Here is a 13,776-nt window from a genome sequence, read left to right as displayed (position 1 = left end):
GCTATTTGAGGTTTTTTTGTATTTCCATACAAATTGTGAAATTATTTGTTCTAGCTCTGTGAAAAATACCGTTGGTAGCTTAATAGGGATTGCATTGAATCTATAGATTGCTTTGGGTAGTATACTCATTTTCACTATATTTATTCTTCTGATCCATGAACATGGAATATTTCTCCATCTATTAGTGTCCCCTTTGATTTCTTTCACCAGTGTTTTATAGTTTTCTACATATATGTCTTTGTTTCTTTAGATAGATATATTCCTAAGTATTTTATTCTTTTGGTTGCAATGGTGAATGGAATTGTTTCCTTAATTTCTCTTTCTATTTTCTCATTATTAGTGTATAGGAATGCAGGGATTTCTGTATGTTGATTTTATATCCTGTGACTTTACTATATTCATTGATTAGCTCTAGTAATTTTCTGGTGGAGTCTTTAAGGTTTTCTATGTAGAGGATCATGTCATCTGCTAACAGTGAGAGTTTTACTTCTTCTTTTCCAATTTGGATTCCTTTTATTTCTTTTTATGCTCTGATTGTTGTGGCCAATACTTCCAAAACTATGTTGTACAGTAGTGGTGAGAATGGGCACCCTGTCTTGTTCCTGACTTTAGGGGAAATGCTTTCAATTTTTCACTATTGAGGATAATGTTTGCTGTAGGTTTGTCATATATAGCTTTTATTATGTTGAGGTATGTTCCTTCTAGTCCTGCTTTCTGGAGGGTTTTTATCATAAATGGATGTTTAATTTTGTCAAAGTCTTTCTCTGCATCTATTAAGATAATCATATGGTTTTTATTTTTCAGTTTGTTAGGGTGGTGTATTACATTGATTGATTTATGGATATTGAAGAATCCTTGCATCCCTGGGAGAAAGCCCACTTGGTCATGATGTATGATCTTTTTAATGTGTTGTTGGATTCTGTTTGCTAGAATTTTGTTAAGGATTTTTGCATCTATGTTCATCAGTGATATTGGCCTCTAGTTTTCTTTTTTTGTGGCATCTTTGTCAGGTTTTAGTATTAGGGTGATGGTGTCCTCATAGAATGACTTTGGAAGTTTACCTTCCTCTGCAGTTTTCTGGAAGAGTTTGAGTAGGATAGGTGTTAGCTCTTCTCGAAATTTTTGGTAGAATTCAGCTGTGAAGCCATCTGGTCCTGGGCTAAAAGTTTAAAGTTAAATGTTCGCCAGTGTTTTAAGAGCTATGAGCAATTACCTTTGAAAATCAGTTTGTTTTATGTAGAATAAAATAATTTATGGAGTCAGAAACGGCAACCCACTCTAGTATTCTTCCCTGGGAAATCCTGGCGGGCTACAGTCCACAGTGTTGCAGAATCGGACATGACTGAGCGACTGAGCACAGCACAAGATAATTTTAAAATAATGTCTGTAAGTCAGGCAGAGAAACACAAATATCATATGGTATCACTTATATGTGGAATCTAAAAAGTGCTTCAAATAGATTCAAATGGACTTATTTACAAAACAGAAACAAACTCAGAGACATAGAAAACAAACTTACAGTTACCAAAGGGGAAAGGAGGGAAGGGATATATTAGGACAGTACTATATATAAAGCAGTTAATCAGCAAAGTCCTGCTGTATAGCATAGGAAACTGCATTCAATACCTTATAATAAGCTATAATGAAAAAGAATATATATGTATATATGACTGAATCATTTACTGTACATCAAAAACTAACACAGCAATGTAAATCAACTATACCTCAATTTAAAAAAAAGTTTTTAATGCAGAATGAATAGCATAATTCACACTAATGGTATATTCAAGGGATATATTACATTTTTACTCACTGATTTCATAGTCTTAGAAATGTGAATGAAACATAGCAATGGTATAGAAACAAAAAATTAATTTGTACAAACAGTGGTAAATGTTTATAAGCAGAGATCATAATTTACCTCTTTTTATGCTTGCAAACCCACCTAAACCAGTGCATGCGAGAAACAGTGTGTATTTCTTGGAAGAATCTATTGCTTTGAAAAGAGAGATTCAGTCTTTTCCTGTGTTGTAGACTTTGTTAAATCTCATAGAATTTTCATCTGTCTCAATTTCTTATGGTAATTTACTGTTACTACCTGTACCTACAGTGGAGCCCATGAGTTGCATTCCATACCCAGCGCCTATGGTTGTATGCCAGGCACAGCTGGTGAAAGGGTAGAGTAGGACAGCCATTATTCTTTTGAGGTGCTTACAGTTCTGTGGCTTTCAGTGGTAGGACACTTCACTAAGAGTAAATCTTCACGAAACACAGCCAAGTTTCATGAAGTATTTAAACAAAAGCTATTTTGGGGGGCAGGAATAAATATGTAAAATTTACTTTCACAGTGACACTAAAACTTGCCATTTTATCAAGAAAGCCTGACAGTGACAAGTAAATAATGATCCTTTATCCCCTACAAGATTTTTCAAATTTCTATCTCAATTTTCACTCTCCTCATCCATACTTCCTACCACTATTAAAGAAATAACTTGTTTAGATAAAATTCTGTTTGTTATTTCTAAATGTCTCAGCTAAATCAATTTCATTATAATGTATGAAGGAGACTAAATTGTATCTCCTCTGATTCCTAGAAATTCACTCACTTCCTTTTTCTTATAAAGGTCATCACTGTTAGTAAATACTATGACTTTTCTAGAGTCTACAGTTCCAACAAAGATTTTGATCCACAGTTAATCATATTGTAACTTTCTTGGCACCTATTTTGCCAATTTAGACACACATATTATTAAGAACATATAAAATTTATCTTGTTAATTTACAGTTCCACGTGACAGATTTGAAGTTAAGGGAATGAAATGGGTCAGTTTAGACTTGTACTTATATATTCAAAATGCCAGAGAGAATCATTTAAGCAAAATCTAGTGCCAAAAATTAAGAAAAAATACAAAGTCCAGATCATTTGCTTGTCTTGTTTTTTCATTTATTTATGACTCATCCTTCCCCCAGTATTCCTTATGATTTTTTTCACTTCTCCTTCTTATCTAAGCAATCTGTATACAGCAATATGCTGTGTATGCTCAGTAGAAAAAGATTTTTCTCTGGAATCTGACATCTTATTTTATTTGGATTTGTTAAAAAAATAAAAATTAATTCAAAAAATTTCAATCGCCAGTTTGCCTCCCCAATCCTAACATATCAACTCCTTACCATTTTTCTGGGTTTCCTTAGTTTTCTTATGAGTTTCCCAGTCCTGTTTGATATATTTCTCTTGCTGCTCCTTTGTAATAAATCTTGATTATAGATTTTGAGGAAGTAAATCATGAGTATTTTTTTCAAATGTTTTGTATTTATAGTAGAACTGAGTCAGGGCTGACAGATGGCTGTTTGAAAGAACCAGACACTGCTTTACATTTCTAGAAGTATGTTTAATGCAACACCCTGAATTTAACTTTAAAATAAAATATATCAAGTGATTATTTTTTAATTCTTGTTTAAAAATTATTTTTAAAAAGTACTTAAATGGACAGGTCTATAATTGTGTGGACTTTACCATTCTGACCAGGGTATATTTTACATTTAGTTGTACTTTTTTATCACTAGCTTCATTTATGAGGTAATATATAGATTTTAGAGTTAGTTAGACTTAGGTTAGACTAGCAGTTCTATTCACTAACTTGTGACCTTGGTTGAGTTAGCTTCCCAGGGCTGCTGTAATAGAATAATATAAACTGGGTAAGCTTAAAATACAAAAACTCATTCCCTTTCAGATATGGGGACTAAAAGTACACAATCAAAGTGTCTGTAGGCCCATGTCCCCTCTGAAGGGTCTAAGAAAAAAAATCTTCTCTATCCTCTTCATAACTTCTGGTGGTTGCTGGTGATCTTAAGCATTCCTCACATTAACTCCAAAAGTGAAAGTGAAGTCACTCAGTCGTGTCCAACTCTTTGCGACCCCATAGACTGTAGCCTACCAGGCTCCTCCATCCATGGGATTTTCCAGGCAAAAGTACGGGACTGGGTTGCCATTTCCTACTCCAAAAGGCCACTGCTTAATGTCCCTGTGGATGTTAACATAGATTTTAAAATGAATAATGTAGCACTCAGAAATCCCTTTTATCTCAAAAAGTATGATGTGTTGTAGGACTGTGAAAATAAAACTGCAGCACCCATGTAGAACATGAAAGTGAACATGGTTAAAGATCCATGTTAAAGGAAGGGAGCATTACATTTTAAAAGAATTTAAAGAATATCAAGAACTGTTTGTCTGTCTAATCTAGTGAGAAAAAAAAAGATGCCTCACTTGCTTATACATCATCCAGGAATGATGATGCTCTGCTTCTTTTGTGTCCCATAGAGTGCCAGGTACCCACACACTAAATATTTCCTCTTCAAGGATTTGCACCCACCTTCTAGCTCCCTCCTTTTCTACCAGTATTGTCCTCCTAGAGAGATGACAGTTTCTCCTACATTGAAGAGCAGATTAAAAAGGTCTAGTCAATCTCCCAGAGTACCTCAACACAGTCTCCCCTACACAATCACTCTTTGGTTATCTGTACAATAGATGATTCCTGAGATGAGTATCCCTTTGCCTTTCTCAAGCCTGGATTTCAACCCAGACCCTTGATATTGTGAAAATGCCTAAGCTCTTCAGGCCTGAGGACACCCGCGTTTGCAGATTTCTACTCTTTTGACTTCTTTTTTGCTTGATGCTGGTTCTAATGAGGCCTTGGATCCCACTGCTACTGTGCACTGTGAATCCTGCCACCTTTTCTGAAAAGCATTCTTTTCCTTCTTTTGCTTTCAAAGACCTTTTACCTTTAATAATTCTGATCCAGAGGAAAGAGCATCTCTAAATCTCCTCCTTTAACTTTTCACTCTGAAATGGCATCTAAGGCAGACTCTTGTGAATCCATAATCTGGAATCTTGTGCTTCCGGAGAAGTCAGATGTTTCTCTTGGATTGTTGCATTACAGTGGAGCTGAGCAGTGACAGACAGATGGTTTTTTAGAATAATGAGATACTGAGTTGTATTTCAGAAAGAATGTTCAGGGCAGTGTCCAGAATTTAAATTTAAGGCAAATTACAGAAACAGAGTTTTATTTAAAAATTGGGGGGAAAAAAACACATCCAGATCCCTGGATAATGGGATCTCCAAATTTCAGTTTGAATTGGGTTTTTTGCATTGATGAAATTAGGTAATAACTAGATTTTCCTCTAAGTTGGTCATGTTGAAACAGAATCATAAAATGGCTAGGATGTTACTTATCCAATGTGAAAAGGAAGTTGGCATTGTATTTGCATTTCATCCCTGTTCCAACAGGCAAAAGAACGCACAAGGTGAGTGGTTTGAGATTTATGTCTTATTTACTTTTTCCTAATCCTTTGGTTTTTAGATTTTCTAGAAACTATAGAAGACATTCTTCCAAGCCTCCCGGAAGGTATCAGCGTTTGGGCAATGAAAGACTCTGTCCCACAAGGCATAACTTCACTCAAAGAAAAACTGAGCACAGCAACTGATTGTCGGGTGCCACGCAGCCATCATGCTATCTCAAACACCAAGTCTCCTTATCTTTATATTTTTACTTCTGGAACAACAGGTATGAGCCATTTGTTCTTGAAACTTAAAAAGAACACAATGTGTTATATTTGAAAAGCAACCAGTTTGGACAAATCTTTGCCATGTGTAGCTGTAACTGAGCAAAGGACTTGAGTACCCAAGGTATAGAAAGCCAAACTCTGATAGCAGGAGATTGCCAAAAAATAAGGATTTATTGCAGCCCACCAAGCCTCAGATCCACTTCAACTTGACCTTTGAGTTGGGGGTTTCTTAAAGGAAAAGAATAAAGAAGCTAGGGTTAGTCATCATCTTGTGACAGTTCTGTGACAATTTTGGGAGTCAGGATGACTCTGGTTTACAAATCTCTGGCAAGGTGGTCTATGGCTTGAGGGTCTGTGAGCTCATCTTGCCCTGGAGAAACAATCTGTTAACAATAGCTATGATAATCACCTTAGTGCTTTAATTATGTCATCAGCAACAGCAATTTTAGTCATCTGACACTGGTTGATTACTGTTCAGTTCCCGGGGGAGGGGGGGGGTGTGAGGTCGGAGGGGACAAGAAAGGGAACAAAGGTTTGGACAAAGAGTTGGTAAAAGAATTTTAGGTTTTAGTGGGGCTTGGTTTCATAGCTACCAAAAATCCGAGAAAGCATGTATCCAAGAAGACCTGGGTTTCTTTAGGTCTTTGAACTCTCAAACTTGGATGGAAAATGTAATTGCTTTACCTTTAGCTTGGCAAGTCACCATGTTCACTTGGCCATTGTTGCAAGTGGAAAGATTTTCAAGTTTGGTAGTACAAATGGCACTGGAATATCTGAAGACTTGATCCAGCCCAGTTACTCAGAGTGTGAAATTTGGACTGCTTCTTTGGCAGGATCTTTGCTAGCTTCCCTTAGATGCCTGATATATAAATGAAAAGATGTTTAAATGTTTGTAATCATCCTTCTGAATTAAAAAAATCCATTAGTCTACTTTAAAACAGGTTTCTCTATTCTAGTATAAAATGTTAATTCCTAAACACAATCCAAGTATAGAGCTGGCATTTAAAGACCTGTAGTAAGCTCTCCTGGTTTTCCTTGGGTTGACTGGAACATGTGAGAAACAGGAAATCTTGAGGTGTTTGCACGTGTGGGGGGAGGTTACAAATAAGAATTTAAGAAACTAACTTTCCTTTTATCAGGTAAACAACACACACACACTTTGTGACGCAAAGAATAATGAAACTACCTGGGAATTCAAAAGAAATGTTAAACTTAATTCATTCTGAGAAAAATTGAATGGTTTTCATGGTAGTTTGAATAAACTTTTGTAATTAATTTGAAGATGACCGGGAGTTTGAATTGAGATGTGTTAAAAGCAGGGTACAGTCCATGGGGTTGCAGAGTCAGGCTTGACTGGGCGACTTTCACTTCACTTCAAAAGTATTGATACTTATTTCTTATACACAGGTAGTATGGTAAGCAAAACTACTGTTGCATAGTAAAGTTTCCTTTGTTCTTTCTTTTTTTCTATTTGGAGGCTAACAATAATCTCTCTTATCCTGGAGATGTGTTGTGCTTTTCTGTTGTTGCTGTTTTTCAGTTCAGTTTAGTTCAGTCGCTCGGTGGTGTCCGATTCCTCGCAACCCCATGAACCGCAGCACGCCAGGCCTCCCTGTCCATCACCAACTCCCGGAGTTTACCCAAACCCATGTCCATTGAGTTGGTGATACCATCCAACCATCTCATCCTCTGTCATCCCCTTCTCCTGCCCTCAATCTTTCCCAGCATCAACTCTTCACATCAGGTGGCCAAAATACTGGAGTTTCAGCTTCAACATCAGTCCTTCCAATGAACACCCAGGACTGATCTCCTTTAGGATGATCTCTTTGGATCTCCTTGGAGTCTAAGGGGCTCTCAAGAGTCATCTCCAACACCACAATTCAAAAGCATCAATTCTTTGGCGCTCAGCCTTCTTCACAGTCCAACTCTCACATCCATACATGACCACTGGAAAAACCACAGCCTTGACTAGATGGACCTTTGTTGACAAAGTAATGTCTCTGCTTTTCAATATGCTGTCTAGATTGGTCATAACTTTTCTTGCAAGGAGTAAGCATCTTTTAATTTCATGGCTGCAATCACCATCTGCAGTGATTGTGGAGCCCAGGAAAATAAAGTCTGACACTGTTTCCACTGTTTCCCCATCTATTTCCCATGAACTGATGGGACCGGATGCCATGATCTTCATTTTCTGAATGTTGAGCTTTAAGCCAAGTTTTTCACTCTCCTCTTTCACTTTCATCAAGAGGCTCTTTAGTTCTTCACTTTCTGCCATAAGGGTGGTGTCATCTGCGTATCTGCGGTTATTGATATTTCTCCCAGCAATCTTGATTCCAGCTTGTGCTTCTTCCAGCCCAGCGTTTCTCATGATGTACTCTGCATATAAGTTAAATAAGCAGGGTGACAATATACAGCCTTGACGTACTCCTTTTCCTATTTGGAACCAGTATGTTGTTCCATGTCCAGTTCTAACTGTTGCTGCCTGACCTGCATACAGGTTTCTCAAGAGGCAAGTCAGGTGGTCTGGTATGCCCATCTCTTTTAGAACTTTCCAAAGTTTATTGTGATCCACACAGTCAAAGGCTTTGGCATAGTCAATAAAGCAGAAATGTTTTTCTGGAACTCTCTTGCTTTCTCCATGATCCAGCGGATGTTGGCCATTTGATCTCTGGTTCCTCTGCCTTTTCTAAAACCAGCTTGAATATCTGGAAGTTCATGGTTCACGCTGTTGTTGTTACTCTGTTTAAAAAACAGCTCTGATAAATGAACTGGGAAATGCTAATGTGTATCAAGTTGTCAACATAAAGATGACCTGACTTAACTTTGAAAGAGACGATAAAATTTTGGAAATTATATCTTTGAAAACTTCCAACAGAAGGTACTTGACAATTTGTCTTTATGCTGTTTTCTTATAAAAAGTGACTCTGGTCTTCAAAACAGTCTTTACCACTCTCCTCTCCCCACAACCCTCCTTACCCCAAAGAGAATAGTGTGGAGCAGACTATTAACAGCTCCTGTTCTTGAAGATTAAAACCAGTGTTTGATACATTTGCACAGCAGGCTGAAAGCAAAAGCACTATTAATTTTTTTATTTGATATTTGTTCATATTAAAGTTATACAGTACAAAGATGAAAATGCTAATAGTTTTAGAAATATTGAGTTCCAGAAAAACATCTATTTCTGCTTTATTGACTATGCCAAAGCTTTTGCCTGTGTGGATCACAAGAAACTGTGGAAAATTCTGAAAGAGATGGGCATACCAGACCACCTAATCTGCCTCTTGAGAAATCTGTATGCAGGTCAGGAAGCAACAGTTAGAACTGGACATGGAACAACAGACTGGTTCCAAATAGGAAAAGAAGTACGTCAAGGCTGTATATTGTCACCCTTGCTTATTTAACTTCTATGCAGAGTACATCATGAGAAACGCTGGACTGGAAGAAACACAAGCTGGAATCAAGATTGCCAGGAGAAATATCAATAACTTCAGATATGCAGATGACAACACCCTTATGACAGAAAGTGAAGAGGAACTAAAAAGCCTCTTGATGATAGTGAAAGAGGAGAGCGAAAAGTTGGCTTAAAGGTCAACATTCAGAAAACGAAGATCATGGTGTCCGGTCCCATCACTTCATGGGAAATAGATGGGGAAACAGTGGAAACAGTGTCAGACTTTATTTTTTGGGGCTCCAAAATCACTGCAGATGGTGATTGCAGCCATGAAATTAAAAGACGCTTACTCCTTGGAAGAAAAGTTATGACCAACCTAGATAGCACATTCAAAAGCAGAGACATTACTTCGCCAACAAAGGTCCGTCTAGTCAAGGCTATGGTTTTTCCTGTGGTCATGTATGGATGTGAGAGTTGGACTGTGAAGAAGGCTGAGCACCAAAGAACTGATGCTTTTGAACTGTGGTGTTGGAGAAGACTCTTGGGAGTCCCTTGGACTGCAAGGAGATCCAACCAGTCCATGCTAGAGGAGATCAACCCTGGGATTTCTTTGGAAGGATTGATGCTAAAGCTGAAGTTCCAGTACTTTGTCCACCTCATGAGAAGAGTTTACTCACTGGAAAAGACTCTGATGCTGGGAGGGATTGGGGGCAGGAGGAGAAGGGGACGACAGAGGATGAGATGGCTGGATGGCATCACGGACTCGATGGACGTGAGTCTGAGTTAACTCCAGGAGTTGGTGATGAACAGGGAGGCCTGGCGTGCTGCAATTCATGGGGTCGCAGAGTCGGACACGACTGAGAGACTGAACTGCACTGAACCCTGCTTACCTATTCTGAAACCAATTGCGTTCGGTATTTTTCTTGTTGTTGTCGTTCAGTCACTAAGTCATGTCCGGCTCTGCAACCCCATGGACTGCAGCATGCCAGACTTCCCTGTCCTTTACCATCTTTCACAGTTTGCTCAAACTCATGTCCGTTGAATCAGTGATGCCATCCAACCATCCCATCCTCTGTCACCCCTTCTCATCCTGCCTTCAGTCTTTCCCAGTATCAGAGTCTTTTCCCGTGAGTCGGTTCTTTGCATCAGGTAACCAAAGTATTGGAGCTTCAGCATCAGTCCTTGCAATGAATATTTGGGGTTGATTTCCTTTAGGATTGACAGATATGATCTCCTTGCTGTCCAAGGGACTCTGAAGAGTTTTCACCAGCACAGATCTTTCTGTAATCATCTCTAAATATCTAAATAGCTTGAGAATTTTATTGGGTACTTAATAGGTGCCCCCCTCAAAAATAGATACTGCTTGTCCACAATGGAAGATGAAAATTTTATCTTCTTTCTTTACCACTCTCTCCCTCCAACTCAGATTTTTTCCTCTAATATAGATACTTTCTCTCTCTGACATCACTCTATATATTGTTTCATCATAAATATTGGTTTGATTAGTTATCAATATCATAACTTAGTATTGATAGTTTGGTAGTTATCAGTATCATAACTATTTCTAGCTGTCCTCTATAGTACAATAAAATTATATTTATTTTCTTTCATGTAAAACTCTCCCCAATCTGGAATTGATCATTTGTTTTTTCATTTGCTTGCTTAGTTTTCTCTATATCTATGACCAGTTTGTATCCTGCTATCAAAAAGTAACTCACCTTTAGACATTGAAAAGCTTGTCTGTATTTTGTCAAGCCTATATTCTTTTTGTTGCTGTTGTTCTATTTTGTTTTGATTGGGGTAGAGTTGCTTTAGTTCCTCTTTAGTGAAGAGGAACTAAAAAGTCTATTGATGAGGGTGAGGGAGGAGAGTGAAAAAGCTGGATTAAAACTAAATATTAAAATTCTAAAATCTTGGCATCCAGCCCCTTTCAGTTCAGTTCAGTTCACTCACTCAGTCGTATCTGACTCTTTGCGAATCACAGCCCGCCAGGCCTCCCTGTCCATCACCATCTCCCGGAGTTCACCCAAACTCATGTGCATCAAGTCAGTGATGCCATCCAGCCATCTCATTCTCTGTCATCCCCTTCTCCTCCTGCCCCCAATCCCTCCCAGCATCAGAGTCTTTTCCAATGAGTCAACTCTTCCCATGAGGTGGCCAAAGTATTGGAGTTTCAGCTTCAACCTCAGTCCTTCCAATGAACACTCAGGACTGGTCTCCTTTAGGATGGACTGGTTGAATCTCCTTGCAGTCCAAGGGACTCCCAAGAGTCTTCTCCAACATCACAGTTTGAAAGCATCAATTCTTCAGCACTCAGCTTTCTTCACAGTCCAACTCTCACATCCATACATGACCACTGGAAAAACCATAGCCTTGACTAGACGGACTTTTGTTGGCAAAGTAATGTCTCTGCTTTTTAATATGCCATCTACGTTGGTCATAACTTTCCTTCCAGGAGTAAGCATCTTCGGTCCCTTTACTTCATGGCAAATGGAAGGGGAAAAGGTGGAGGTAGTGACAGATTTCCTCTTCTTGGACTCTAAAATCACTGAGGATGGTGACTGCAGCCATGAAATTAAAAGAAACTTGCTCCTTGGCAGGAAAGTGGTGACAAACCTAGACAATGTGTTGAAGCACACATTACCTTGCTGACAAAGGTTCATGTCGTCAAGGCTGTGGTCTTCCCATTGGTCACGTATGGTTGTGTGAGCTGGACCGTAAAGGAGGCAGAATGCCAGAGAATTGATGCCTTAGAACTGTGGTGCTAGAGAAGACTCCTGAGAGTCCCTTGGACAGCAAGAAGATCAAACCCATCAATCTTAGAGGAAATCAACCCTGAATATTCATTGGAAGGACAGATGCTGAAGCTGAAGCTCCAGTATTTCCGTCTTCTGATGCAAACAGCCAACTCATTGGAAAAATCCCCGATGTTGGGAAAGACTGAGGGCAGAAGGAGAAGAAGGATCAGAGGATAAGATGACTGGATGGCATCACCCATGCAATGTGCATGAACTTGGGCAAACTCTGGGAGATGGTGAAGGACAGGGCGGCCTGGCATGCTGCAGTCCATGGGGCTGCAGAGTCCGACACAACTGAGCAACTGAACAACAAAAACAACATAGTTGCTTTACGTTGTTGTGTTAGTTTCTGTTACACAGTGAAATGAATCAGTTAGATGTATACATATATGCCCTCATTTTTGGATTTCCTTCCCATTAGGTCACCACAGAGCATTCAGTAGAGTTCTCTGGGCTATACAACAGGTTCTCATTAGTTGTCTATTTCATACATATTAGTGTATATACATCATTTCTTGATCACATCTTTCCCAAAGCTTTCCTCCCTATGATTTCAATCTTGACGTGTCCTGGGTTCATTTCTTACCATCACCCTGAGAATTCCCTTCAGACCTTCTTTCCAATCCCCTGATTCTTAGATTCTAAATTTATTTCCTTTGTATACTTTTCATTTGATCACTGCACTTTTTTTTTTTTAGCAGCTGCTTATTAGTAGGTAAGCTGAAGTTCTCACATGCCTGAATGTCTTTTTTTTTTTTCCTACCCTTACACTTGTATAGATTTCTAGGTAAGAAATGATACTGGTACAGGGGTTTGAAGGCATTGCTTTTTTATCTTCTGTCTTCCAGTATATATATTGAGAAGTCCTTTTTTCTGCTTTCATATCCTTTACGTCAACCTGGTGTTATTTTTCTTTCTTTTGGCGGGGGCAGGGGTGGTGGGTGGCAATGGGGAGGAATTTTTAGAATTTCATGAGCCTTCAGTATTATATGATTTCAAGATTATTTGTACTGGGACTAGTCTTACTTATCCATTTTGCTGGTAAATTTGTCACCCTTTTAAATCTAGAAACTCATGTCTTGCAATTCTAGATACTTGGAAAATTTTTTTAAAGATGACTGCATGTTCTTTTCTTTATTTCCATTTTTTTTCTGCCCATTTTCTCCTTCTATTATTTTGTTTGTTTGTTCATTCTTTTATCTCTGGATGTCTAACTTTTTAAAGGTTGGCCTCCTTGAACTGTTATTAATTTTCTAATCTCTTCTATTTTCCTTCTCTTACCTTTTGGTTTATTTTTTGAGAGATTTATATTTTAGCTCTATGTTCTCTGAATATTTCTCATTTTATAGCATGTTATTTTTGTATTATTGATACTTCATTGTCTCATACCTCTCAGAATATCAATATTTTTAAAAAATAATTTTTCCTCTCTACCTTGTCCCTATTTTCTCTAATGTCCTTTTACCTTTTATTTTACAGTGGCCTCTGTTCTTTACTCTAGAGGATTTCTTCAAATATTGGTTGACCTTTGGCTGCTCATGTTTAAAGTTTAGCCACTAAAACACACATACCAAAACAAACAAAATCCTAAGTAGAAGCTCTGTGTGACTGAGCGGGATTGAGAGCTGGTTAGTTTCAGTGTCCAGGACATTTTGTTGGCAGACTCATGACTATCAGTTTTACTTCTAGGTACTTTAGATTCCTCAGACCAGAATCTTGAAGGGAAAACTAGTAAACTGTAAAAAAGGAGCTGGAGGAGGATGCCCACTTTCTCTTATTCCCACGATATGTTCAGTCTCTCTCCTTCCTGATGTTTCCAGAGGCTCATCTTTTTCCAGAGAATACATATCAGATCTTTACCAGTGTGGGGGAAGCAATGTGGTGCTGTAATTTCATTTTATTTTTTATATTTTAAAATGTCAAAAGCATTTATTGACATTCTTTCACATTTGGAATGTGGATAATCCTATACAGGAAAAGTTACACAAATATCATCTCTCTTTAGCTTAAAGTTTTGAGCAACTT

The 13,776-nt window shown here is 38.2% G+C and overlaps 1 protein-coding gene across 1 annotated transcript in view; it reads left to right on the top strand.

The window, feature by feature from the left end:
* Positions 1-13,776, top strand: part of SLC27A6 (solute carrier family 27 member 6) — a 70,545-nt gene that overhangs the window by 8,831 nt on the left and 47,938 nt on the right. Inside the window, exon 2 of the mRNA XM_068980012.1 lies at positions 5,358-5,561. Within this exon, the coding sequence (XP_068836113.1) occupies positions 5,358-5,561 (204 nt within the window). The remainder of the gene's footprint in view (positions 1-5,357; positions 5,562-13,776) is intronic.

The sequence above is a fragment of the Capricornis sumatraensis genome, chromosome 9 (assembly GCF_032405125.1).
Source record: "Capricornis sumatraensis isolate serow.1 chromosome 9, serow.2, whole genome shotgun sequence".
NCBI classification, from domain to species: Eukaryota; Metazoa; Chordata; class Mammalia; order Artiodactyla; family Bovidae; genus Capricornis; species Capricornis sumatraensis.
The sequence above is the reverse complement of the archived record's forward strand: the minus strand, read 5'-3'. Positions and strand labels throughout refer to the sequence as shown.